Below are 25,293 nucleotides of genomic sequence, written 5' to 3'. Positions count from 1 at the left end.
GACCAAGTCCAGCACGCCCTGGGTATTTTAAGGAAGTGCTTTTTTTGCTAAAATGTATGACGACGCTTTTCTTCCATATTTATTGGCTACCTGAAGAAAGAAAAAAGCATGCTTATCAAAAGCATTAACTGCCCATATATCTCCTGCACATGTTACACTTACGTGACAATTTTTCTTTGTCTCTGACTGCTTATGTTAGTCTGAGTGGGATGATCATGCAGACTTTAAATCTACTTATTCTTTTGTCTGCTGAAATGTGCTGAGCAAGTCCAGTTCAGCAGAGTGGAGATGAGGGAAAACAAATGTTCTGTCTCTAAACAGTAGCATTTCATAGCTGCAGTTCATTTCTTCAGTGACAGTTTGGGGATGAAGACTTCAAATATATGGTACGAAGGCCAGCTGGAAAGAAAAAAGTAAACAAGTCTTAGGGTGAGACTTAGATTCTTTAGCCTGAAGTATTTTTGGTTTTCTGTGCTAACAGTAAGTTTATTCAGCCACAGTCCAGGTTTGATTATCATGAGAGTTACAAATTATTTCATTCTCTTTATGGCAAATCAATTTTAGTAGGCATAGGCATGATCCTGTGCTAATTTGAAAACCGCTCAACCTGCCTATTTTTGCAGGATTTTGAGGGTGAATCAGCCTAATCCATCTCTGTGTTAAAGGGATTTGTTTCTCTAAATGCCTGCTTATACAGACCATCTGCCACAGGCTTCCCTGAGATTTCTGCATTAGAAAAGATATATAGATAGCTCCATCTTAGTCATCAGGTGTTGGTAGCTCCACAGCATCTTTAAAGCTCGTCTCCGCTTTAAGATATGGGATGACGCAGATTGTAATGTAGCTCATCAAGGACATAATGTGGGATTGGTTACCAATAAAATTGTGCACACCACAGCAAATTCTGTGCAACTATTGTACTAGCCTAAATAAAAAAGGCAGATCTCGCTTTGTATTTTTGAAGAATGTTGGTTGCAGGTTTGTGTGCGCTATTTACATGTAAAATCAATGGTTGACTCCTACAGCTCGCACCCTGTGTGTCAAAGCCTTGAGGCAATGCTCGATCAGCAGTTCTCACAGGAAGCAGTGGGCTAGGTCTCTTCAGAGCCCACGGACTTTGGGAGCTAGACCCTTTCAGCCATGCATGATCCGAGCTTTAGGACTTGCATTCAATTCACTTATAGCTCCTGCAGAAATGCAGTGTTTGGCACGCACTCGGGGGACATCATGAGTGCGGGTGTTGTGCCAGCCACTGGCACCTTGCTGTAGGGGGGAGGGTTGTGCTGGGTTATTTTGATATTGAATTTTAAATGGCAATTAGTCGGAAATTAATAAGGGGTGTTTTCAGAGCTATGCTACTGTTCTTCCTCCTCATTCACACAGAAGTGGTGCTGCTCTGATAATCTGCTTCTACAGTAATTGTTTAAAAATGTAGACCAGTACTGGTTTGTAAAATGAGGAGTGCGGTGGATTCTGGGAGAATTTATTTGCAGTGTAAACATGTTGGTTAGGAGTCATTAATATGACATTCACACAACTCTAATAAAGCACATAACACGGAGATCTGGCACCACTGAAATGCCCGGAGGACATTAAGTATGAGTCTTAAAACCAAGAGTATTGGAAACAAGATATTTTTACGTCTCGTTTGGGAGTAATATAATTGCATTTTGTGGCTCTAGCAGATGCTTGGGCCAGCTGGTTGGAGAGCATTGTGGATTTTTTTAGCTTTGGTACTATACGGATAAAACCCTTATATAGAAGTCTCATTTAAAACAAAACAAAACAAACAAACAAACAAACAAACAACAACCAAAACCTCATGGTCGAAAACCCATTTCTTGCATGTATGCTACCTTCCTGATTGCACAGCCTGGAGATGCTTCTATTCCAGGAGCTCTGGTGGCTACATGACAAATGCTTTCTGAGTCTGATCGGGAAGCCAGCTCTGCCGACTTTCTGTGTAGCTGTTGCTATTCCAGGTCCCTGAGAGGGGAACTCTGTGCTTGGCTGGAAGTCAGGTTTTGGACAGGAGCAATGGAAGTGCTACACGGTGCTGAGCACACCTCCCTGCGGCCCACTGCACGCTGCCAGCGGCCCAGGGCCCTGAGGCGACCATTGCCCTGGGACTGGCGCAGCTTGAGGCCCAGAGGCCGGGCCTTGGTGAAGGCTCCATCATGTGCTCCCACTGGCCTGGCTGGGGCCCTGGCAGCTCCACCATAGGTGGGACACAGCCCCCAGAGCGCCCCGAGCTCCCTGAGGTGAACGGGTGCGTTGGGCAGTCACAGGCCGTGCCGTTCCTGCGAGCAGCCGCAGTGACTTTAGGTTGGTGACACCCGCTGTTTTTTTATGGCGGTGATTAATAATTCAGTAATCCAGCTGCAGTGCTGTTCTATTTATAAGTATTTGGCTTAGCTCCAAGTGTCCCTGTTTTTGCTGTCTTCCCTTTGCCTCCTGATGCAAGGCTGGGCTCGCGGGAGCACTGAGGGCCGGTTCTGGTGGTACCTGAGTCCTGCCTGTGTTAGAAAACGTTGATGACTTTTCTCATTTGTACCTCTTGTTAGTATTTAGGGTCGGGTTTGGTGGTGTAGATATGCAAATTGACAAGGTACACCACTGTAGCCTCAGCCTCTGGTCTGGGTCTGCATTTTTTGGGTGGTGCAACTGATCCAAAGTGGGAAATAGGCAATAGTTGTGCATTTACTCATAAAATTGTTCTGCAACGTTCATTATTTCATGATTCTGGTTCACAGAAGGACATACCTTGTCCTTGCTGTAAGTTGCAGAAACTTTTAATGCAAAAGTATAGGGAAACTTACAAATAAGTCTTCAAAAACTAACTTAAGTTGCATACCTACCTGTAACTGGGCTTGTGGAGATGGAGGTTCCTTGCTGGAGGTGAAGACATTTAGAAGGATTCTGTGTTTTATAACTAACTAACTAAATAAATAAATAAATAGTGTTTCCAAAACAGCCATGCAAATAACTTTTTTTTTTCTACGTTTCTTTTTCAGGAAATTGCAGCTTATTTAATAACATTTGAAAAGCATGAAGAATGGCTAACAACTTCCCCTAAAACAAGGTAACATTGCTAATAATTCAGCCTGTGAAAATGTACATTGACTTATTTCCACTGATTACTTGACTTGCTAATCAATTCATTGGCCACAAAGTAAAAACTCCCAGTCATGCTTGATGGCTTGTGACACCAAAGTCTCATTAATTGACTTAATGAGCATTTTATTGAATGAAATCAGATTGATTAAAAATAGAACAGCTGCAATCTTGACAGGTTAAAGTTTTAACCTGATTGTTCAACATTTAATTGTATCCCCTCAGATGAACAGATTTAAAAGACTCTGAGTGAGGTTGTAGGCTATTTATCTTGACAATACTCCCTGCAGCCTCGAACTTTAAATAAATAAAAAAGCACAAAGCCTTCCCTTGTGCTTTGCCTGTTTAAAATGCATTCTCTGGGATTGTTTGCATTTTTGGTGTTTTTCTTGTTAGGGTTAAGTGTTTGATGGTGAGGAGATCCCAAAAAGCCAAATTAACAGACATGTTTGCACTTTATTATTCAGTAAATGTCATGTAGTCTTCTCACTGCCATAAATGTTTAACTTCTCCAGCCCCGTGGGGACTGATACATTAAGTTTAGACTACAGATGTTTTCCTGGCATTTCTGCTGTGTTAAGACTCACAAAGTTTCAGTGCATGTCAGTAACGGAAAAAATGATGCTTGCTTTCCCGTGTTGCCTTTTTTTTCTCCTTTCTTTTTTCCTTATTCCAAATCCACCTCTTTCTTGTTGAAAATGGCAGGTTGATTGGCAGGAGCAGTTTAGCTTGGGTGGCCTCTGCATGTGGAATGTCTGTGTGGTGCAGTTGAAGGAGATGCATGATGCATTTCCATGCCTGACTCTGAGGAGCTTTGCACAAATTAAGCTTTGCAGTTCAGCCTTGCCTGGGTCTAGAATAGCAGACTACTGCTCGTGCTCCCTTATCCCCAAATTAGATAGGATTCATTATTATTATTTTTTTCTGGTCTTGTTAAGTAATGCTTTTGCTTATCATTATCAAAATGTGTCTGTAACACCTGGAAGGAAAGAAATTTGAAACATTTTGTCTTCTGAAGTGGTTCTCCAAGACCCAAAGCTGCTGTAGTGGTGGACCTGTAAATGGATCTGTCCTGCTGATGACAGCAGTGAGTCTCATTTTCTTTTTGTCTTTAGAGCGTGTAAATGCTCAGTTTCACTCCACTTCTTGGCTGCAGTATAACAGGTAATATGATAATATTAGAAAAGGTTATTTTCTGGCCTGGTTGGTAATCCAAGTTTCAGAAATAACACAAAATAATTCTTGCTGAACCTTTGCCAGACAAGCCTATTAGTGGTCAGAAAGCATATTAAATAGTTGGGATACACATGGCATCATTAAAGATAAGAGATTATAAATGTGTTTGTAGTAGTGTTTTATGACTTTAAGAGTTTGGTTTGCTAAAGGCAATGCATGAGAATAGTTCTCTTATTAATATTACAATACCTTCCTCCTGCATGTTTACACTTGAAAGAAATAACGTCCCAGGAGAAGGAAAGTTGTGATGGCTGCTCAAGGACCTTCTGAAACTGTTGAGTTAGTTTTGATTTTTTTTTAAATTTCTTTTATTATTATAATTAATTGGAGTACTTAAATGCTGAGTTCATACAATCAGGGCTCTTGGTATTAAAGAATTAATGACATCGATCCTGCGCTGAACTGGAACATTCTCTGTTCTTTGTTTGCTGCTGTGGGTGCTGCTAATTTCATTTCAGAAAATTAATAAAAATGAATTGCACCACTGACACTTATAGAGTTTCTTAATACAATGATATATAGTATGATTTGAGGAATAAGTATTAGATGAATTGCTGTAGCTGACTCTAAGAGAACTGTTGGACTTTATACTTCAGGACCAGGTTGCTGTCTGCACTGCTGTGTGCACAGGAGAGCACTGGGCAGGCACGTGCTTTGGGGATATGCTATAGGACTTTCTTGGCCAGGAGCTGTTATGTTAGGTGGAAAAAGAGATGAAAGTTGCCAAGTTACTGTTCTGTGCACAAAAAAAATGTACTTGTCTGTTGGATGTCTGCCCATTTAAAAAATATCTTTCAACCTTTGTTTTAAGAGTATAACCTGATATTATTTAGGATTCTTGTAAATGTGGATAATTGCAATCTCATGCTTGGTTGTGTATCCTAGAATTTGGATATTGCAGAATAAAATAGTGGATGTTGAATAGGATAGGGTTTCATTGTGATCCAGTAAAGGAGCCCTCACTGGGCTGATGCAGTGTGGTGGGACCTGCCAGGCAGCAAGTTCTGAAATTTCTGATTACTGAATTAATACATAGGGTGGTAAAAGAGGGAAGAGTTCGTTTCAAGCCACACCTACATGCCTGCAGTTTCTGAATGTCTTGATCTTTCTCACAAGGAAACTTCAGTGTTTCAAACACAGTACCAGTCAGATACTGTTTTGGTCATGGATGGAGGAGGGCTCTTCTTATAATGCCATTGTGTTGACATTAAGGGAGCTACAAGAAAACGGTCTTTAATACTGCTTTTTTATGAAACTTCTTGTTGAATGACTCTAGTTGATAAAATATGCTAATAAGTATACTGAAATATTATTAAAACTGTCTTTCGAGCTCTCCATTTTATCAACATAAATTAACAGTATCTCTCACAATACATCGACCTTGATGTTTCCTTGTAATGGTGTTTGGTTGCTTGATAATTTGCCAGATGATCTGCAATGGGTATTCCAGTCATCAGTGTGAATTGGTGGAGCTTTTTTGCTAATGCAGCAATACTGAAATTTCTGCCGTTTCCAAGTTTAAATGCAAATCGTTTAAATAAATAAATAAGTAGATTGATATTTATATATCAAGTAGAATTTAATCGTTATTTTCATTGGAATTTCAATGACAAAGCTGACTTTCTTAATCTAGGAAGTTCTGCTACATGAAGGTACCTTGCTTATTTGCTTCCAAGTATCTTCTATAGTTTAGAAGTTTGTTTTACGTTTTAGAGTATTTTAAAAATATTTGTACTATCTAATATATTTTCACCTGTATTTCACAAGTAAGGCTCAGACAACTGAAGATTTAGCAATGGCCATAAGCTGCAAGGTTAGTCTTTCAACTGGGAATGGTGCTTGGGTGTTTCAACCTTCTACACAACACTCAGGAATAGTGAGCTTCTAGTGCTCTGAAAAGTAAGTTTCATGTAGTATTGAGTATTTGGTTATCAGATATTAAGAGTAAAGTCGTATTTTTTCCTCCAGCCGATGGTTGTTATTGTCCTGATTCCTGTGCTTGCCTCTTCCAGCACTGCATTTAGACTTTGTACTGTGTGACCCATCTCTGGATCAGCTGTGTTGTACCCCGTAGCAGGAGCTGAGGCGTGTTGTTTGTGGTTTGGCCATGCCCTGGGATGTGTGGTGTGTCCAGACCCTGTTAGGTATCTCCAGATCCCTGCTGGAACCGTTGCTATCAAGCGGATGGTGCTTGGGTGGGCATGGTTGCGTGGGTAGCAGTGGGTCCAGTGATACCATTAAAATACAACATTTTAGTGGTCATCTGGTGGGGTCCAGCACATATTGCTGAAATGTGACTGTAAGAGAGAAAGCTGGAGATAAAATATATGCTTAAAACAAGGCCAAAACAGATTTTTGGAAAACTGAAACATTCAGTCACTTGCTGGGGTGCGTTCCCGTGCGTCCTGCCGCCTGGCTGGGGGTGGGAGCGGGCTTGGATGTCGGCAGGCGGAGGCTAAGCGAAAAACTTCTGCTGTGCTGCTCGCAAAGCCTGGAAGATAAATGTTTCTCGGGAAGTGTTTCAAGAAGCTGACACTGCGATAAGCTATCATTTGTACTAATATGTGAAGTGGCTGGGGAAATTCCCAGATGCGGATTTTCAGCCCTGAAAGAAACCAAATGCCATTTTTAGGCAGTGAGACTTGGCAATGATTAATATTTCCAGAACTAAAAAAAGTTCAGTTGCAGTATACTCATACAAATCAATAGCAATTTGCATATACTGTCAGTATCTATTTGTGGTAATTTAGTCGTACTTCTGCTACCTACTGGGTTATTTTTAGCATTTTAATTTCTCTCCCCTGGCTTAAGGAAAACAAGCCTTGCTTTTCATTTAATAGACAAGGACAGTAGGCTGTACAGCGTTTCCTACTGATAAATTCTGACCTAATAAATCACAAAGTTGTCAGGACCCAGTTCATCACAACAGCAACAAAAAAGGCTTAGCTCCGTTTGTAGCATCTGGCTAGGAACGGGAAGGGTTCGTCTCACCCATTAGTGCTCTTTGTTCGCTGAGAGGGGTGAGGGCTGTGCTGTCATCTGCCAACACCTCAAGGTCACGGAGCTGGCTGAGCAAAACTCCATGGCACGTTTGGGTTCAGAGGTGAGCTTGAGCCCTGTGTTACTGCTTGGAATCCTTCTCAGGGGATGGCTCCCTGGATGAGATCATGCTGGTGGTGAAGGAGGATGAAACGTGTGGGACTGGAGTAGGAGCGGTGCCTTTGTTTTTGGGGGAAACACAAACAAGATGAAAACCAGACAAGATGTGTGCTATGATTTGAGCTCAAGGGAAAATGCATGGGAAAGCATTGCTGTGCTGCGCAAGGTGGTTGTGTGCTGGGCGAAGGACGAGCTCAGGGAAGAAAGGTCTGGTATTTCTGATTTTATGGGAAATTGCAGATAACTTCCATGCTCTGTGGTAAGCCAGGATTTCAGTGAAGCTGCATCCAGCTCAAGTCCCAGTGACATTCCAAGCAGAGCAAGACACAGAAAAATCTGGAACCCAACTTTCTTTCGTCAATCCTGTAGTGTCTTGCTCGAGGACTGCTCTGCCACTTAGTCACCTCAGCTTTAGCTGATGCTGGTCACTGAAACAGGAGATGCAGATTACATTAGACTGGTTAGAAATCACATTTGCTGATTGAAATGCACTCAAAACAATAATCGTTTCCCTCTATTATTTTTAGTGATTTTTGCTGGCCACAGAGTTTTGAAATTTCCTTTGAAATCCAATTTGCTATGTTAAATATGGGCTTGTACCTGGGCTGAAGTGGAGGGGACCCATCCACAATGAGATTTAGAGGGAGCATGGCAGGATAATGTAATAAAATACCTGCTCCAGCAAGATGCCTGGAGGGGTGTACAAGTGAAAAGCAATGCAGCCATTGCCCTGGAGAGCCGCCCGGCGTGCAGAGCAAAGCCTTGCTGCTGTGCCGGGTCCTCGTGGTGCTCAAGCAGGGGTGGACACAAACCAGCTGGGGGTCTGCAGCAGGGGAGTTGCTGGGGACAGGGCCAGCCCTGCTCCCCTCGAGGGGCGGCACGCGGGGTGTCCACAGGTGCTGTCGGGCCTCCCCCTGCCCCGTGTCCCTTGCTTGTCCTTGATGCAGGTCGGGGAGCTGCTTCTGGGAGCTCCTCAGCTACGGCTTTGGTACTGTGCTTAAAAACAGCAGCAACAAAAAGTTTACGACATGTTTCCAAGTCTCAGAGGAGTTGTGGAGCTGGGGCAACTTGGTGAGAAATGTGGTTTGGGAACCCGTTAGCTCTCACTGCCAGACCCTACCCATGTTTCGGTTTCTGGTTGTGTTTTCCTGGCCATTTCCCTGTGTATTGCCAGAGGCTGTGTTCCTCTGCTGCAGATCCAGTGCTGTGCTTTGTGTTTGTGTGCACATGCGTATTATGGGGAGCAGGAGGTTGTTCAGGGCTTCAAAACAGTTTGGTGAGAGTCCTGCTGGACTATACGATCTGTTTTATATGTGTATCTATGTACACAGGTATATATGTACGCACATATATCATAATTACATTATATCTGCAATAGCCATTTTTATCAGAAATTGCCAGAGGCTTCTAAAGATAAGTTAGAATATTGCTGTATATTAATTTTGTATTAAATAATTAATAATAAAGTTAATTGAATTATTCAATTTTCAGGTAAAAAAATAGGGTAATAAATATTCATAACTTATTTTATTAAGGGAATTTCCATTTCCTCTGTCATTAAAGTGAGATTAACTAAGGTTGGTTTTAAATGAAGATTGAAAACAATTGTGCTTTAGAATTAATTTACTCTTAGGTCATTACCTTGCAAGCCAGCTCTCCAGTGTGCTTTGTGCTGAAGCCATTGTGTTGTATTGGGTATTTGTTGTCGTTTTCTCAGTGAAATTACTCAGTTATTTATAACGGGGGGGAGCATGTGTTGTATATATTTTTTGATGTATGTTTATTATAAAAATCTCAAAACTCAATAAATACTTAAAATATATAGGGGTCCACAACCCCTTACACAAAACAGCTGCCACTGCTCCTCCCAGGTAGTACCAGCATAGTTCTCAACTTGGTTGCTTTCACTGGCTGCAACTGCAGCATTTTGAAAGAGGCACGAGGCCCGGGGCTGCACAGATGCGTAAGGAAATTACCCTCTTAAACTCAACCTAGTTGGCTGGTAGTTCACATCAAAAGTGTAGCTGTAATTCTCCCTGGTATTTCAACTTGGTAATAAGAGACAGTACCATTCATAGCGATTTAGTACCTATTTTTGATAGCTCCTGATTGAGCTGTTGAAGAAAAACCCTGGAATTTCCTGACATTGAAACTTGGTGCAGTTAGTAAAAAGCTCCAAAAGTAGTTTTCAAGATTTTCATTTCTGCTCATACCTGAAGAAGTGCCACGCTGGCGTTTTTTTTGCTGCAGAACTGGGTTTCTGCAACATTATACTTGAGAAACCTTGAGAACCTGCTGCTGCCAGGTTGTTTTGGGGCTTCTGAAACGAAAGGTGGCTCATGAGGCTGAAGGCTGCGCAGCAAGGTGAAGCACGTGTTAGCTGGAGGCCGTGAAAAGACAACAGCATGGAATTTGTGATCCATTCCAGAGGATCTGTTGATCTCCAGTCCTGGTGAGCACAAATAAAAATACTCAAGAGCCCGTGTTAGATGTCTAAGGCATGCTTTTAGGGTCCTCAGTTTCTCATGCAGCTCATACACAGAACTAGCAACCATACCCCTGCATGATGCTGAAATTCTGGGCTTTCAGCTTACGGTGTTGGAAATTCTGTTTACATGTTTGGGGTCTCATATGACCTATTTTTCCTCCATCAAAGGAAATGTGTGAGCTGTCAGCTTTTTCTAGCTTGGGATGCTACTTGACATAATCCCTGCTAAATATGGCACATCGCTTTTTACACTTTAAAGATTTCATGACTCTCAACTCATAATGCTCTCAGTATTTCCTACTCTTTTTTTCTTTTCTTTTTTTCTTTTTTCCTCCCTGAAGAGGATAAACTGTGCGGGGATGGTTTCACTAGGCATTGATTCATATAGGTTTTTAGCCCCTGTGGTCCCAGGGAGTTGAGAAGCCAATAATAAATTCTTTCAACAGCCCATTCCTTTTGTTTTAAAATGACCTAATAGCAGAATTGTTGGTACCATCAGGATGCCTGGCCCAGATCTGTTCATTGTCTTCAAGTATTTCATTCAAATGCTTCACATGAATTATTCAGCCAGGACAGCAGGTTAAAGCTGGTGCTACTGGAGAGCTTGTTGCGCTTAATATTTAACCAGCAACGCAGGAGAGTGGCATCACTGTGAAGGACAACGCTGGCAGACTCAGAAGTAAGGTGAGATATTCACGTACGCTTTAAGGACAGGATTCAATTGTCGTGGATGCTGCAGGTGGCCTCCTTCCACCTCTTACCTGTCTGCAGTGGTCAGGTTCCTACCACGCCTCATTTCAAAGCTGCTTGCTCTGCCTTGGTGCTCTGGGTCTGCCCATCCCTTCGTGGGGGCATCTCCCCTCCTCACTGCCCCTCTTCACGTGGGGATCAGGAGGGAGTTCTGCGGCATTGCCCCTCCTGCTGTGGAGACAGATAACCCTAAAAAAATGTAGAATCATCAGAAAAAGCAATTATCTGATAATACAGTGATTAAATTATTCAGCAAACTACTGTCTTCCTGTAGCCAGGCTTGGTAAGCTTTTCCCATCCATAGATAAGGTCCACAAAAACATGTAGCGTTACTTTTGGGACAAAAGTGGCATTTGGAATTTGTCCAGGCCCTGATTATTTCTAGATCAAATATGATGGGGAGCAGGAGGTTGTTCAGGGTTTCAAAGGCTGCTCGGCACGAGTGAGTCCTCCTGTTGGATTGTGTGATCTGGGTTTAATGGACTATGAGCTGAATGAGATTGTAGCTGCTTTGGTTCTGCTCAGAGTGAAAAAAAAGATTAAAAATGCAGTAAAAGATGCATCGTTTTGTGCTGCTCGTGGCCAGAACCAGACTATCTGATACTTTTATGTGCTTTGTGCTTCAAGGTTGAAGGGTATCAAGAAGTAGGGAGGGTTTAATTGCCGTTATGGTAGGTACTACTTTGGAGATACCCTTGTCTATGTAATGTGTAAAGGCTGCAGAAGGGCCTGATATTTGTACTGTTTTTAAAAAGTAACAAAATCTATGTCACATTTTAAATGGTTTACAACTTAATTTATATTCTGGTATGGTAATGAAGAAGCATCCTTTGTCCAGGAGGTGAGATATGCAAAAATAACCTTTAAGTTGCTTGTAATTAACCTTTAATGATATTCTCTCACTTTTCCAATACATTCTCTGCATCAAAAACAACATACAAAAAGTGTCTGAGACTGCTTGTTGCATCTTAATGGTCTGCGAATACGAGCTGATTAAAAATAAACTATTTATTGGGTTATTTATTGACAAAGAATTTTTCCTCCAGGAAACCTGGCACTGAAATTTAAATGTTGGACTGAAGCCAAGCGCCTTGGCTATCCATAGCCTCCCGTGTTTAGTCAGCAGAGATCAGGACAGACACACAAGGTGCAATGGAAAGGCATGCATTATGTCGAGAATGTGGATACTTCCCTTTCAGACAGGGGCAGCGTTAATAGTATAATATTAATCATAAATACAGCATGATTTAAATTGCACTCTGGCATATTAGTAAGTGCACGCTAAAAAATCGTGAATTGGGAGCAGGATTTTTCAGCACTGTGTATGTGAAGAACAGCCAGAGAACTTGATTGAGGGGAGCTGTGCATAATGGAGGACCTGCTATTCACACTTGAAGAATACAAATTGATTTGTGTAACAAACTGTGTTTGTCAGAAGATGAGGAGCTGACTACAGAGGCTGATTTTTGTACTGAATGAGAGTGCTTGTAGGTAATGAGTAGGCTTTTATCTTCATGTGGAACAAAGAATAATTTGCTAACCTGGTAGCTGGTGTGTTTGACAGATACACATGCTGTTCATATGCACGCTGCTATGCTCGTGATGTCCTTAGCGAATTCTTCTAAAGAGGTTGTGGTCTTGGTGGATATTTACAGAATTGCATAATTATTCCTTTTTTTCTCCCAGAAGGTCCTGTCCCTTGAGGTACGAGTTCTTAGTTCCGATCCTACTGCACCTGAACAGCAAGAGGCTTTCTTTTTTTCTGGTTATGAGGCACTAGCTTTAGCTTCTGGTTGTTTCCTTTTCTTCCTCTTCTCTTTGAGGTTTTTGAACAACGTATTTTTATAGCTGATACGATCTGGTGCAATTGTGGGATGTTTTTCGCCGCTGTTGGCAGAGGTGCAACAGGAAAGGTGAAATCTTTTGCCCAGTAGGTGTTTGAGTCACTGTTCTTGGCACTGAAGCCAAAGGGGATGCCAGGAGCACTAAGATGATCCGTGATGAGGCTGAGACCTACGAACATCATTAAAATTGAGACTACCTTTAGGTATATTATTGCTGCATGTGGAGAAATGGATACACAGCATCAACCTTTATTGTTCATTGTGGGAGACTGTGACAACACTCACTCATCGCAGGTGATGGGCATCTTCTACTCTCTGTCCATCTCTTTTTGCTGTTTGCAGCTCTCATTTCATTAAGATGTCTCCTTTTCCCTTTCTCTTTGCTTGTGGGATTTCTCCAGGACTTCAGGTACATCCTGTTCCTCCTGCTGGGGAGATGAATGTTTCATGAAGAGCTTAGTAGTTAGTGACAAGGTCTCTGCCACTCCTGGTCCATCCATGCAGATGAAAACCCAGTGTGTGTTTCTTCTGTGGGTTCCTGCTTTGTTCTGTACAAAAGTACAAGGATCCTGCAAACCTGCCACCAAAGAGTGCTCTGTGGGAGCTCGGAGCTCTGAGGGAAAGAACCTCCACCATGGGCTAAAGATCCATAGGAGTGGTTTACAAACGTTTAATGGGAATGTGGAGAGCTAAAACAAGTAAGGGTCACCTACTGTGCTTACCTATGGAGTCGATGCTTTTGCATCACTTCATTTAAGCATATTAACACGTTGCATCTGTTTTGCATTTAAATGGAAAGATTTTCCAGTCTGTAATGTCATGAGTGGGATTAGATGTATGAAAAGACAATAGTGGAAGAGGACATGGAGGGCTTCTGCTCCTTGCCTGAGGCATGTGATGGGCTGACTGCACTGTGATGGTTCTCGCTGTTTTGGAAATGCCCCTGGTGCCCCACGTCTCTGGTACCAAACCCTGAAGTTTAGCGGCAATGAGGTAAGGACAGCAACGAATCTGAACGGGGCATTTTGGCCACTCTTACCTCCGTGGCAGCTGGGGAAGGCTCCTGGGGACTGCAAGAGAGCAAGGTCAAACGAGGAGGAAAGCAAGGTCAAATGCAGCCTGATCTGATAGCAAATCGTGGAGATACAGGTTGATCGGAAAAAATAAGCATAGTCTGAATGTTTTATTCCACCTGTATTTGCCCATTCTTGCCACTTTTGTGCTGTTGGTTTAATTTTACAGAGCAGAGACTGACCTTCCCTGTGTGGCAGTAGCCTGATGTTCCTGTGATGCCGTATCAGCTGGTATCATTGACAATTACACTACACAAACAAAATGCATTTTTTCTTTGTGGCTAGATGTTGAAATCCATTCATTTTACACTCCTGAGATGGCGTAGGAAATAGCCGTGAGCACGTAGCAGCTCCAGGTTTCACTGGTTTTGGACAGGGTGGCAGCTGAGCCTTGCTGCCTCAGCTCTGTCACGGAGGGATGCCGGCTGGCAGGAGGGCTGTGTGGGTCCAGGTAAACCCAGTCCATACGTGGTGTGCCCCCACGGACCCCACACCACGTGCCATTGCTGACAGGAGTGCGGTGACTGCTGCAGGGCTGTGTGCTTGCAGGGCTGGCCCCATCCCATGCCACGTCCTGCACTTGCCCCGTCTCCCAGGGTGAATTCTCCACGTAAGTTTGTTTTAAAGCTCATAGGCAACATTCCTTATTTCAGACATGTTGTTTCCAAATTGCCAACTGCCTATTTGTTCCAGACAATTGTGGATACAATCAGCAAAGTAAGCTGCGCTGTAGGGTTTAATTATTTGACTAATGGACAATGACTGATGAGCTGGTGTCCCGGCTGTGCTGCACCTCTGTGCTGCAGGAGGGAGCTTGTGTGGCAGTGCTGCTCGTTGCTCTGCGCTCCTGGGTCACGCTCAGAGCTCTCAGCTCCTTCTCTGATTCATCTTGCCGGCCACTTGCTTGCTTTCTGCAGTCTGGTATAATTTCTCTCGAGGCTGACGATTTTAATTCAGATTGGTCTCCTGTAATTCACACTCCTGTTTACAAAGTCATCAATTTGAAAGCCCCACAATCCTTACCGGGGTTCTGCAACATCAACATTATAACAAAACTAATTATTACTGTCCTTTTCATAATGTCACCGTCAGGTACTTAGGGACATATTTTTCCATTTCCTCTGCTGTTGCTTTTCTGTGCTTCATCCACGGACTATTATGTCTGTGGTATTCTGTTCCCTGTGGCTGTATGTATTTTCCTGTAGGTATAGATTGGTTTTGCAGTATCTGTACGTCCCCCTGCTTGTATTTACCTCCTGTGGGAAACTCCTTGTGCATGATACAACAGCAGGCAGTGCAGTTCCTGCTTCCTGGATCTGGCTATCTGCAAGGAGGCTGATATGAAAGGGTGCTGCTAATAATCCTATCAAGCTCAGGATACGCTTAATAATATTGGTAGTTGCTCCAACCCCACCTGAATTCACAAATTTTGTAGATATAGAAAACACCTCTTAATATTTTACGTTTGTTTACTCAACCATACGAAGTCCTGGTATTTCCACTTCTGTACAGATCCAAGAATGAACAGGAGTGCCTGTGATGAATTGTCAGGTCTCCAGCGCTGAGTTTAGGTAGAAACCAAGAGCCCAGAAGCTGTGCTGTCTGACGGTGGGCTCCATGGCTTCTGCAGTGAGTTGCTCTGTCGTTCTCAGCAGGCTGTGCCTGCACCCCTAAAGATGTTCTGTGTGCATGGCTTCGTCGGCATGGGCTCGCCTGGCATAGCTGCTGCAGGGCTGGAGGCTGCATCGTGGACTCAGGGTTTTATTAATTTTATTCAAGGTCTAAAGCTATTTCAATATGTTCACAACCAGGTGCATTTGCTCTTTTTTTGTTTAGCGTATGTGAAAAGACAGCAGTCCCTGACATGGCTACAGGTTTTTTTGTTTGTTTGTTTGCTCTTAAATATAATTTGCTTGTTCCTTACATCTTGCTTTTGTCCCCTACTAGCCCGTGTTGTTTCCTTTTCTGGTGGCTGGATTTGAGCACCTCAGTGCCCGCTGCACAGCCTTCAGTATTTCAGTACTTTAGGTTTGAAACTGTTCTGTGATGAGGACAGGCTCGGGCATCTCGTAAAGGAGCCCTGTGCCTCTCCTGTGTTGCCCTCTGGCATTTCAGACTTTGTGCATCTTCTCACCATCGCCTTCATCAGTGGACACGTGCCTCTAGGCAGACTTAGGGATACCCGGGAGGCTTGAGCACAGGCCCTTGGATTTTTGGTTCTTCTGCACTGTGGAGCTGGCAGAGAGCTCGGCTTCACCTGGCTGCCAGGTGCCTGCAGCGCAGTGCAGCTCTGCTGCTGCGTGCCGCGCTGTGCTGCAGGACTGAGTGGGGGCCAGAGGTGCTGCAGAGGTGAAAAAACGTGCTCAGATGAAACGTGGGGGGGTTGGTGGGTACTCAATAAACGTGAAAGCTGTGGGAGCATAGATATAAGGGTTAAGATGACTTTTTTTTTCAGTCCTGAGAAACAAAAATCTGGCAAAGATTCGTACAGAGTTACACTTGGCTGGCACTCTTGCTCTGCGCACTGTAACAATACTTTAATATAATTAAATTTTAAATTCCATGTTGAATCTAGTGGGTAGGCAGATGTACCGGTATGTTAAACTTTATGTCACTTAAAAATGGTTTTCAAGTACATCAGAGGGAGATCATCCAGCTGTAAAATTATCTGCTTTATGACGCTGCATTGCAGCTTTGGTCTTTTTGTTTTAATTAAAAATGTACCTTAAATCCAACATCTTCAGATAACTTTCCCCATGCCTTTTTTGTTGCCTGCAATTTAGTGACAGCATGTAAAACTACATGGTTCTTCTGTGAGTTTTTGGCTTTGTTTATGGGGGAAGAAAAGTTTATTAATTAAGATAAACGTTTCCTGTTTGCCTTAGCTTAATCATTGGCGGGTGTTCTTCTGATCGCTGTGAGCGGCAGAGCCGGTCACTCACCCAGCCTGCAGCTCTGGTGCCGAGGTGCTGACGCACGAGGAATAAATCAGCCCTTCCCTGCCTTCTCACCCTGCACCTCGCAGGCTCCTGCCGGAGAGTGGAGCCACAAACGGAGGCGGGGAAGACGCCACCAGAATTCGCTGAAGCTGCTCCTGCTGCTTGCTGCCAGCAAGCCCACGAGGGGCTTGAGCAGGATGGGACGGGGTGGGATTCGTAAAGGATGTGGAGAACAAGCTCCTGAAGTACCCTGTGGTGTGCAGGTTATTCTTATTAACCCTCAGCCAACCAGTCCAAACGTCACTGGCTCCTGAAAGCAGCGGTTCGGAGGCAGCTGTGAGGCTGTGGCCGGGCTGAGCACCCCTGGGAAGGGCTGGGGCAGTGCTTGGCTTCTGCCAGCGCTCTGCTGCCTCTCCCGGGCTCTGTGCTGCTGCAGCCAGAAACCTGCCCGTGCCTTGAGCCACCCGATCGTGGTCGGGGATCACTGGAGACCCTCTGTAGAAAGAGACAGGGCTTAACTCAGCTTTCTGTGTGCTTGCTCTATCAATAAACTCTAAGCGCTTGTAGGAGAGCTGTAGTCACATTCAGTGAGGGATAGAGAGCTCACTTACAGCTTCTGCCCAGAAGACTGCGGCGACCAGGTGGCCAGGCAGAGGATGGGGATCAACACCAGGCTAAATTACAGGTCTGGTGTGGCCTCGTGCTCAAGGCAAGAAGCCGGGCAGGAGAGACCCGCGGTGCACTCCGGGGGCTGCTGGCCGGCTGCGAAATATGAGTCTGCTAAATCATTAACTGGGCTGCTTCTGGAATTAAATAAAATGCCTGGTCCCAAGGCGTTCCACGTGATGATTCACCAAGTTTTGCAATGTGATTTATGTTTAGCTGTAGGATTATTGTTTTCTATTGATTCTGAGGGAAATAAAACAGCAGTAAAAGCCCATCGTAAGCCTCCCAACGGATCTCGATAAGTTGAAGCTTTCCTGCAAGAAATACTGTTGTCTCTTTGGTGGGTAACTCCTAAATCAGAAGCCCCCATGAGCCTGGGTGCGCAGGAGGTTTCCAGCATCACCCCGCTCCCCTCCTCTTCTCCCGTTAGTCATCCAGCAGCCCGTGCCACCGCTGTGCCGTGATCCTGCCCCAGCTTTCCTGGCGGGACGTGGGTCCTTGGGATCGTGGCTGGGGTTACAGGGAGCTGATCCACGCCTGGTGATGCTGGGGAGGTTTGTAGTGCTCCTCCCGGCTGTGTGACTGTCAGAACTGAACCCCCCCTGCCTCCTGCTCTGCTTGTGTTACAGGCGGCAATTAAAACTTTTTCTCTCATGGTTCAATTATTTTTAATTCTCCTGAGAAATGAAGTTTTGCCTAAAAATGACTCTGCTTGCTTGGAAAGCACTAATTTTTTTCAGTCTTCCCTAGTGTGCTGTCGTCCTAGGGTGTCTTGTTTGCTTCTTAGATGCCTGGCATTTTTACAAAATGAATAGTAAAATCTATCGACTCTGTCAAAGCTGTCATGCCTTCTTGCTGTAGAACAGAGCCAAAATATGCCAGTGTGTACTGCTGGAATTTATTTTTTCCCCCAGCCTAATTTAACAATGCCGTGTTCAACACAAAGCATTGAACAACTTGGCCATATTTTTACAACAATTAAGTGCTGAAGAGTTCTTGAAGGCTGGTCAGGATGGCAGCAGCAATAGTTCCTCCCAGGAGGGCCAAGCAGCGCTTGATGCTGGCTCATGCCCTGATCAGGCCTTGTGCTCCGGCAGGGGAAGAGCTATCGTGGTGGCAGCTTCCCGTGACAAAAGCAAAGACTTTGCAGAATGTATGAGTCGCATAGTCCTGCTCGGATAGTTGGCAGCCATGGGCACGCTGCATTTGAATGCCAGAGTACCACAGGCTGCTAGCATTCATCTCTCTGTATGAAATCCCAAATCAATCCCAAATCAAGGCATTCCCAGTGCAGGACTTCAAGTAGCTGTGTAGGTGCGAGGTGCAGATCCCTTCGTGTCCACGGGGCCCCGTGCAGCCCCTCTGCTGGCACACAGCGCCCGGGCATCAGCACAGCGCGCGTGGCTCCTGCTGCTGCCAGTGGGAATGAATGGTGCCCGTGGCATGATTTCTGTATTTATGTTATAAATGGCAATGATGAACTAAATTAAGACAAATAAGGCTCTTCCCGCTCACTGTTTAATTTACAAAATTTTAACGAGACTAATAACATCTGTACTTGTTCCATCTTTCTGCTGGCTGGAAGGCTCTTAGCGGGTCTGACAGCTCCATGTTCGGCTTGGTCTGCGGTGATGCTTAAAAAAGTGAGGAGTTTACAATGTTTTAAGCCGTTTGTATTTTAGGAAGTACAGACACACTTCATCTCATACCAGTGGGGAAGCTGAGGGAGCGATACAGATGGCAGAACAACACCATATTTACAAGTGAAATGGTTGTATGTTTTAAGTGCTACTGTAAAAGGTAGCTGATGGGCTAATGTGTCACTGGGAATTGCAGCAGCAGACAGGCAGAGGTGAAGCCTTACATCGGCTATCTTATCTGCAGCCTGCTCCGTGCTGATGGAGGTGTTTGTCCTGGGAAGGGTAAATGTTGCCTCCTGTGGATTCCCCTGGAGAAAATGGGGAGTCAGCGTTCTCCCTGCCCACAGTGCTTCATCAAGCTTGTGTTGGCTGCTTTGCAATGCAAAATATCCCAAAAGAACGGAGTCTGGGATCCAGAAATAGATAGCAAAGGCCGGCCTGCCTGCGTAAGAGCAGAGAGTGAGCACTAGGTTTGAACACTTGTGCAAATGTTCTTCATAGTGACCTTCATTGACTTGCACGTGGAAATCCTGGTAGGCTCTGCTGCCTTGAGGCTGAGCGGTTGTTTCTGGAACTGCCGTGCTCAGTCACAGCGCTGGAGACACCCCTGGGACACGGAGCAGAGCAAACCTCGTTAGCAGGCTGCAGGCAGCGCCCAGCGGGGTCTCCCAGCACCTGCACCTGCTCTGAGAGGTCTGCATCAGGCCCGTGGCAGGGCTGAGCTTCTAGGGCAGCTCTGTAAGGCTGCTTTCTGTACGGTGATAGCAAACCTGCACGTAGCAGGCTCTGTCCTGCCCCTTGTCGCTCCCTCTCCTTCTCAGAGAGCGGGGTAGCCTCCTCCAGTGCAGATCGTGCATTTACTTAGGGAGAACAGAAGCTTGAAGAGCACAGAGCAACTTGTTTTAGAGTTAATGGTGTAAACTTGCAGGGGCGGTGAGGTGTGGCCGAGGTCTGCAGAGGCACCAGGTCCCTGCCCTGGTGGCCGCTCGCCATCTCACCTGGCACAGCGCTCGGCAGCACCAGGACCTTTTTGTCTTGCCTCTTACGCACTGTGGGACAGTTAACTTGCTGACCTTATGTAGTCAGATTATCAACTTCCACTACTATCATCTCTTTTTTATCATCTCTTTTTTTTTTTTTTTTAAAAAAAAAATAAAAAAAAGATTGTTCTGTGGCTGTGAAGTTCACAGATGAGAGCAGGGTCTTGAACTTGCCATTCGGAGATGAAGGCAGCAGTTCTCCCTTCTTAGCCTGTAGAATTTGTTTGTGGGTTTGAGGATCAAAGCCATGTAAAGAGAATGCGTATGGCATCATTTCAGTGCCCTCTGAAAGGTGCCCGTTTGTTTCTTGTCAATTGAGCCTCTTACACAGCAAATGGGTCATGCAATGGAGATCTTCATGCTGGATAAGCAATTAGCTAAAACAAACTACTCAGAGGACAAATTATGCTGGGCTCTCACTCTGTAACAAATGAATTAATTGACTTTGTTTTGTATTTGTGACATGCTCCCTGTATTCTACTTAACTTTCTCTCTAGCTGAAAGGCTCCTGCATTTCCTCTTGTTCTTTGCTGCTGCAGAGAGCAAGCAGCATATTAAGAGTCGATTTACACAGATAGAAATAAAGGAAGTCAAGTGATAAGAAAATGTGTAAAGGTTCTCTCAATTAAGAGAGATGAAACTTCTTTCAGCAGATTGTCTAGGAGTATTTATTTCATCTGCTTATCTAGGCTGTCATCAGTATTCTCTCTGAAATGGGCACTGCAACAGCACAAAGCTCGTCCAAGGCAGACTTTGCTAAAAACAAGCGTGGCCACCAAGATGTGGGAGGGGATCGTGATCTGCATGCTCTTACCAAGGCCTCTGATGCTGACCTTGTCAATCCTTTAGCGCACTGGCTGAGCTGCCCCAATGGTGAGAAACAAAAAGAAAAACTGGGACCTCAAAAATCCCATTTTGTAACATCAGTCAGACACCTGATCATTGCCCTGGCAGAGCTGGGAAACCTGATTCTTGGCCAACAAACACACTGCTGTTGAGTGAAACCTCACCGCCGTGCCATCTCCACCTAGGCAGGACTAGCTCCGTGCTGCCACGTAGTTTGTCTTTTGGAGGCTCGTGGCTTTGTGAAACGTTGAAAAAGCAACTTCATTAGAAGAGCAGTTCCAAAGGACTAAACATGCTTGTCACAGAAACGAATTGAACTGTGGTGCTGAGACGTCATGCTTGCGTCTCTTTGCAGCGTTGGGCAGGTATTTTGTAGAGGAAAATACAGGGCCACACAAGGATTCTTCGAACAGCTTCCAGAAATGATTGATTTTCCTATGGGCTGCTGGCAGAAAGCTGGCAGAGCTCACCACTAGCTTCTTGTTAGCATTCATCCTATGTGCTGAGTGGGGATTTGCAGTGGTGGTGCTCACACACCTGGACACGTGAGACCCCGAGACCCATCAGAGGGCTGAATGGTCAAACTGCTCCTGCTCCCCGCGTGGATTTCTGCTGGGAAGACGTGGCTGCTGTAGCTGTGAGCGAGGTTTTTGTTGCATGCTGAGCTTAACCGCATGTGCGGCGTAAATTTGATTTATAAATGTTTTGAATTCTTAATTTTATAAACTAACATCGTTCTGCTATTAATTGCTCTCTATGATTTAAACTCCAAGGTGACATCAACGCCGAATATATTTTAAAGGTCTTATTTGGATCTTTGGAAACGATATAATGTTATTAGCACTACATTACCTTAGGTTATAGCACGTAGCTTCACCTCATGCTGTTGGAATAAGGATTACAATTTTCTGGCCCCTCTGGTGTACCAGGTGACTCATGAAATGATCTGGCCAAGTTGCTGGATTTATTTACAGTAAGTAAATTAAAGCTATGGTACAAACCTTTGCTGTGTAACAGGATTTGTGAGCAGCTAAGAAAGGTTGAAACTGTCGGAGCAGTTACCAAGAAGGTGCTTTGTGTGTGAGGGAGGATCTGGCTCACTGAGTATTGGCCCAGGCACGGGATGCTGAGATGAAACATGCCCAAGAGTCATTTTTTTTTTCATTGTCCAGCTTCTTATTTCTGCTTTGTAGTATCCAAAGGGAAATTTGCTAAAACAAAAGTCACGGAGAAGAGACAAACTGCCCGACTGGCCAAGCAGGGAGCTGCCTGCTCTGAGGCTTTGCTGGGGGTCAGCAGCCTGCACCCAGTTGCAGAACAAACGTGCAGCAAATGCGATAGCTCCAAGCGGTGCCACCGCTCTCTGCCTGCAGCCCCCGAGGGCTGGCAAAGCCCAGCGCTGCCTTTCCCCCCCCGGAGCTGCTGCCAGGTGGCTCGGGATGCTTCTGCAGCCATTCCAGCAGCTGCAAGCAGGTTTTTTTTTTTTTTTTTCTCAGGGATTTGGATCATTTCAACAGCTACCAACTGAGGTTTTTTTTTTCTTCGGCGTTTGAACTGCTGTTTTTTCCATCATAATCCTCTTAGTGTTTGGTAACACAGAAGGAGATGTGTTCAAAACAAAAGTTGCTGTCCTAAATGTTCCAAATTCAGTTATTCTAGGAATTTCTCAGTGGTCTGATTTGAAGAATCCTCACAAGAACAGCTTCCGACACATCTCCGCGTATCAAGAGGAACACAGCCCAAATCTTCTCCCTTCCCCTGAGCTCTCCTGAGGCTGCCTTCCCCTTCCTCATCCTGTGGCATCCAAGGTGCCCAAGCAGCAGAGTGCGGCTGTGCTGCGCCAGCTGCCACGTGCATCTTATCCATTGCTGTGCCTTTCATTTATTTTGTGTCCTGACCTTTCCACCTCATCGCCCCGACCTTGCGTGTGTTTTCTGGGGAAGGGCAGGCGTTCAGCAAGACGCACGAGTGTGAGGCTCCAGCTGCGCTCACCCAGCGATGCATGATGCCGAGATGTGTTCCCTGCTGAAGAGTGTTTATGATCCAAGACTGCGGCAGACGATACCAGGTGTGAACTGTTCAGCAAACATTGTTTGATAAATCGTGTCTTTTGATAACAGCACCAGCGGTTCGTTGCTATATGCTCCATTTTAAATTCATGATATTGAAGATTAAGATAACTTCATGATCGCTGTTCTGCTTGCTTGCCCCGCTTCCTTTTCTTCCTCCAGTTTTACTCCCAGACTTCTCTAAATGCTGCTCTCTTCAATTCTCCTTCTCTTCAGTCCTCTCCCTCTCATTTCCTTTACTCTTGAAATTGAAAAAAGTCTGTAATGCTGTTTCAAAAATCCTCATACTGAAGAGACCACTTTATCTAATATGATCTCCTTTATTTTGCTCATGTACCTCTGTAGAAGTCCCCAGTGTTGGATTAGGTTTCATAACTCGAGGCTTTTGAAGATAGTGGAGCACTGGAGGGTAGCACAAGCCCTGCTGCCTCGGGCAGGAGAGGAGGAAGAGGACCGGTGACACTGAGACAGAAGCACGAGCGTTCTGCCCTGAGGGATGCTGCAGGATCCCATACAAGGCCTGGGGAATTTTACCCGTGGTCAGGGACTTGCTTCTAGTCAGCCGTGCCAATAACTATTTTCAGTCCTTGAAGAACTGTCAGAATTAGAAAAAAAAAAAATCCAAACGCCTGTATTACTGCCTGTGTTACTGCCATATTCTGCGTTGCATAACTTTAAAGCAGTCGCACTGGGGCCTTTGCTTGGTTCTCTGACCTTGCAGTTCGAGGAAACCTCCTTTAAAAGTGAGAAATTAAATACGTCAAAATTCGTGCAGGTCGCTGTTCGCCTGTCATATGCTTAAGCTTTGTGTATGATCACACATACAAGCAAATCACATCTATTTATTTTTAAAACCCAGAAGGCCTGGTATTAAAGCTGTCAGCTACTTATCACAGCATCCATGAGGCGGAATGATGGATCCAGAGCCTGGCTGTGTTTTCTAGGCTGCTTGTGGCACAGAGCAGCGGGCAGGATTTTGCCACTCGGGCTTTCCTTGCCTTGCCGTCAGGGATTTCTAAAAGCGCTGTCGGATGCTGGCTGTCGGGCAGAGATGCTCCGCAGGTTTCCATCGCCAGACTGTGCTCGGAGCCCAGCTCCGTCTGCGTGAGCTGGCAGCAGAGCTGGCTCTGCTGGGCCCCGGGTTCAGCACTTCCCTTCCCCTCCTGTGATTTTTTTTCCCTATTAAATCCTCATATTTGCCTCTAGCAAGAAGATTTTTGCAGAGAGAAGCACTCTGGAAAAGATCAAGGTCTGACCACCTCTTTTTTTTCCTGCTCCAGTGGGAGCTTTATTGTGTTAGAGAAGTGGTTATTGCTTTTGTTTTGCTGCTTTTGGTGCTGCTTCCTTGTTACATTTCTGCTGAATGGCCTTGTGACATTCAAACTAATAAGCAAACGGTGCATTTTGGATTTTTTAAATCTATTTTTAATGATTAATTCTGTTTCCTACTGCTTAGGAGCCACTAGTGGCAATGCATTTTTTTCTTTTGACAACTTCAAAAGAAGTTTCATCTGAAGTAAAAGAAACTTGCTCCCAGGACTTTCAGAGCTATTACCAGGTTTACTTGAAGCAATTTGGTCTCCCCAGCTGTTCAAATGAAAGTAAAAATATGACGTACAAAGTATTACTACTTTTTTATTATTATTATCTATCAAGCTAGTTCTTTCATAAGCCGTGCTTCATCAGGAGTAAATCTATTTCCTATTTCACCTGTGTTGCCTGATTCTATATGGATTAGCATTTCTCACACTGTGGAGCGTTTTTGCTCTAAACCAAATCTCTCTTCATACAATAGATTGCCATCTTATAATATAGGAATTATTTCTCAGTCACTTTAAAAGTCCTGCTTCATTAGCTCGGTGACTGTTTGGTAATTTGCAAAGTCACTTTCACAAGTTTTAATACTCTCTGGCTGAGAGTCCTCATAATAAATGTATTAGATCTTAATAGTGTTATGATTGCGTCAGAAGTGGGGGAAAAAAAAAATCAGAAGCGGTAATTAGCTCTGACCTCAGGATAAGCAAGCACCGTGTAAGAGATGGCAGGGACAGGGCTCGGAAAGCCCTCGCGGGCTACTTGCCTGGAAGCTGGCTGCTTAAGATCCCCTAAAATCAGGGGGTCGAGGGCTACAAGCCCTGAGACCTCTGAATTGCTTTCTTTGCTTCTGGAAGCTTTTTGGGTGGGGGAAAAAAAAGCGTAATTATCGGGAAACCACACCGACTGGCCTGGTGCCTCCCTCGTGTGTCTTTGGCTTCCTTGTTTGTCCTGTGAACAGCAGCTTCTTGCCAAGCGTTTACCTGGTTGGTTTTGTTTGTTTGTTTCTCAAGGCAAAACTTAATGGGAAAATAAGTTCTGACATTTTGATAAGAGCTGGTTCTTGTTGCTTTGCACTGCGGATTTTTGATTCTAAGCGGCTTGAAAAGTGGCTG

The 25,293-nt window shown here is 44.6% G+C and overlaps 1 protein-coding gene across 7 annotated transcripts in view; it reads left to right on the top strand.

The window, feature by feature from the left end:
* The window catches only part of CAMTA1 (calmodulin binding transcription activator 1), a 329,904-nt gene that overhangs the window by 86,419 nt on the left and 218,192 nt on the right, over window positions 1-25,293 (top strand). For all 7 annotated transcript variants that reach the window (XM_084495064.1, XM_084495063.1, XM_084495060.1 and 4 more), the window contains one exon: window positions 3,015-3,082. In XM_084495064.1, the coding sequence (XP_084351190.1) occupies window positions 3,015-3,082 (68 nt within the window). The remainder of the gene's footprint in view (window positions 1-3,014; window positions 3,083-25,293) is intronic.

The sequence above is a fragment of the Aythya ferina genome (genome assembly GCF_964211825.1).
Source record: "Aythya ferina genome assembly, chromosome: 21".
Classification (NCBI taxonomy): domain Eukaryota; kingdom Metazoa; phylum Chordata; class Aves; order Anseriformes; family Anatidae; genus Aythya; species Aythya ferina.
This window is presented reverse-complemented; position numbering and strand designations above follow the sequence as displayed.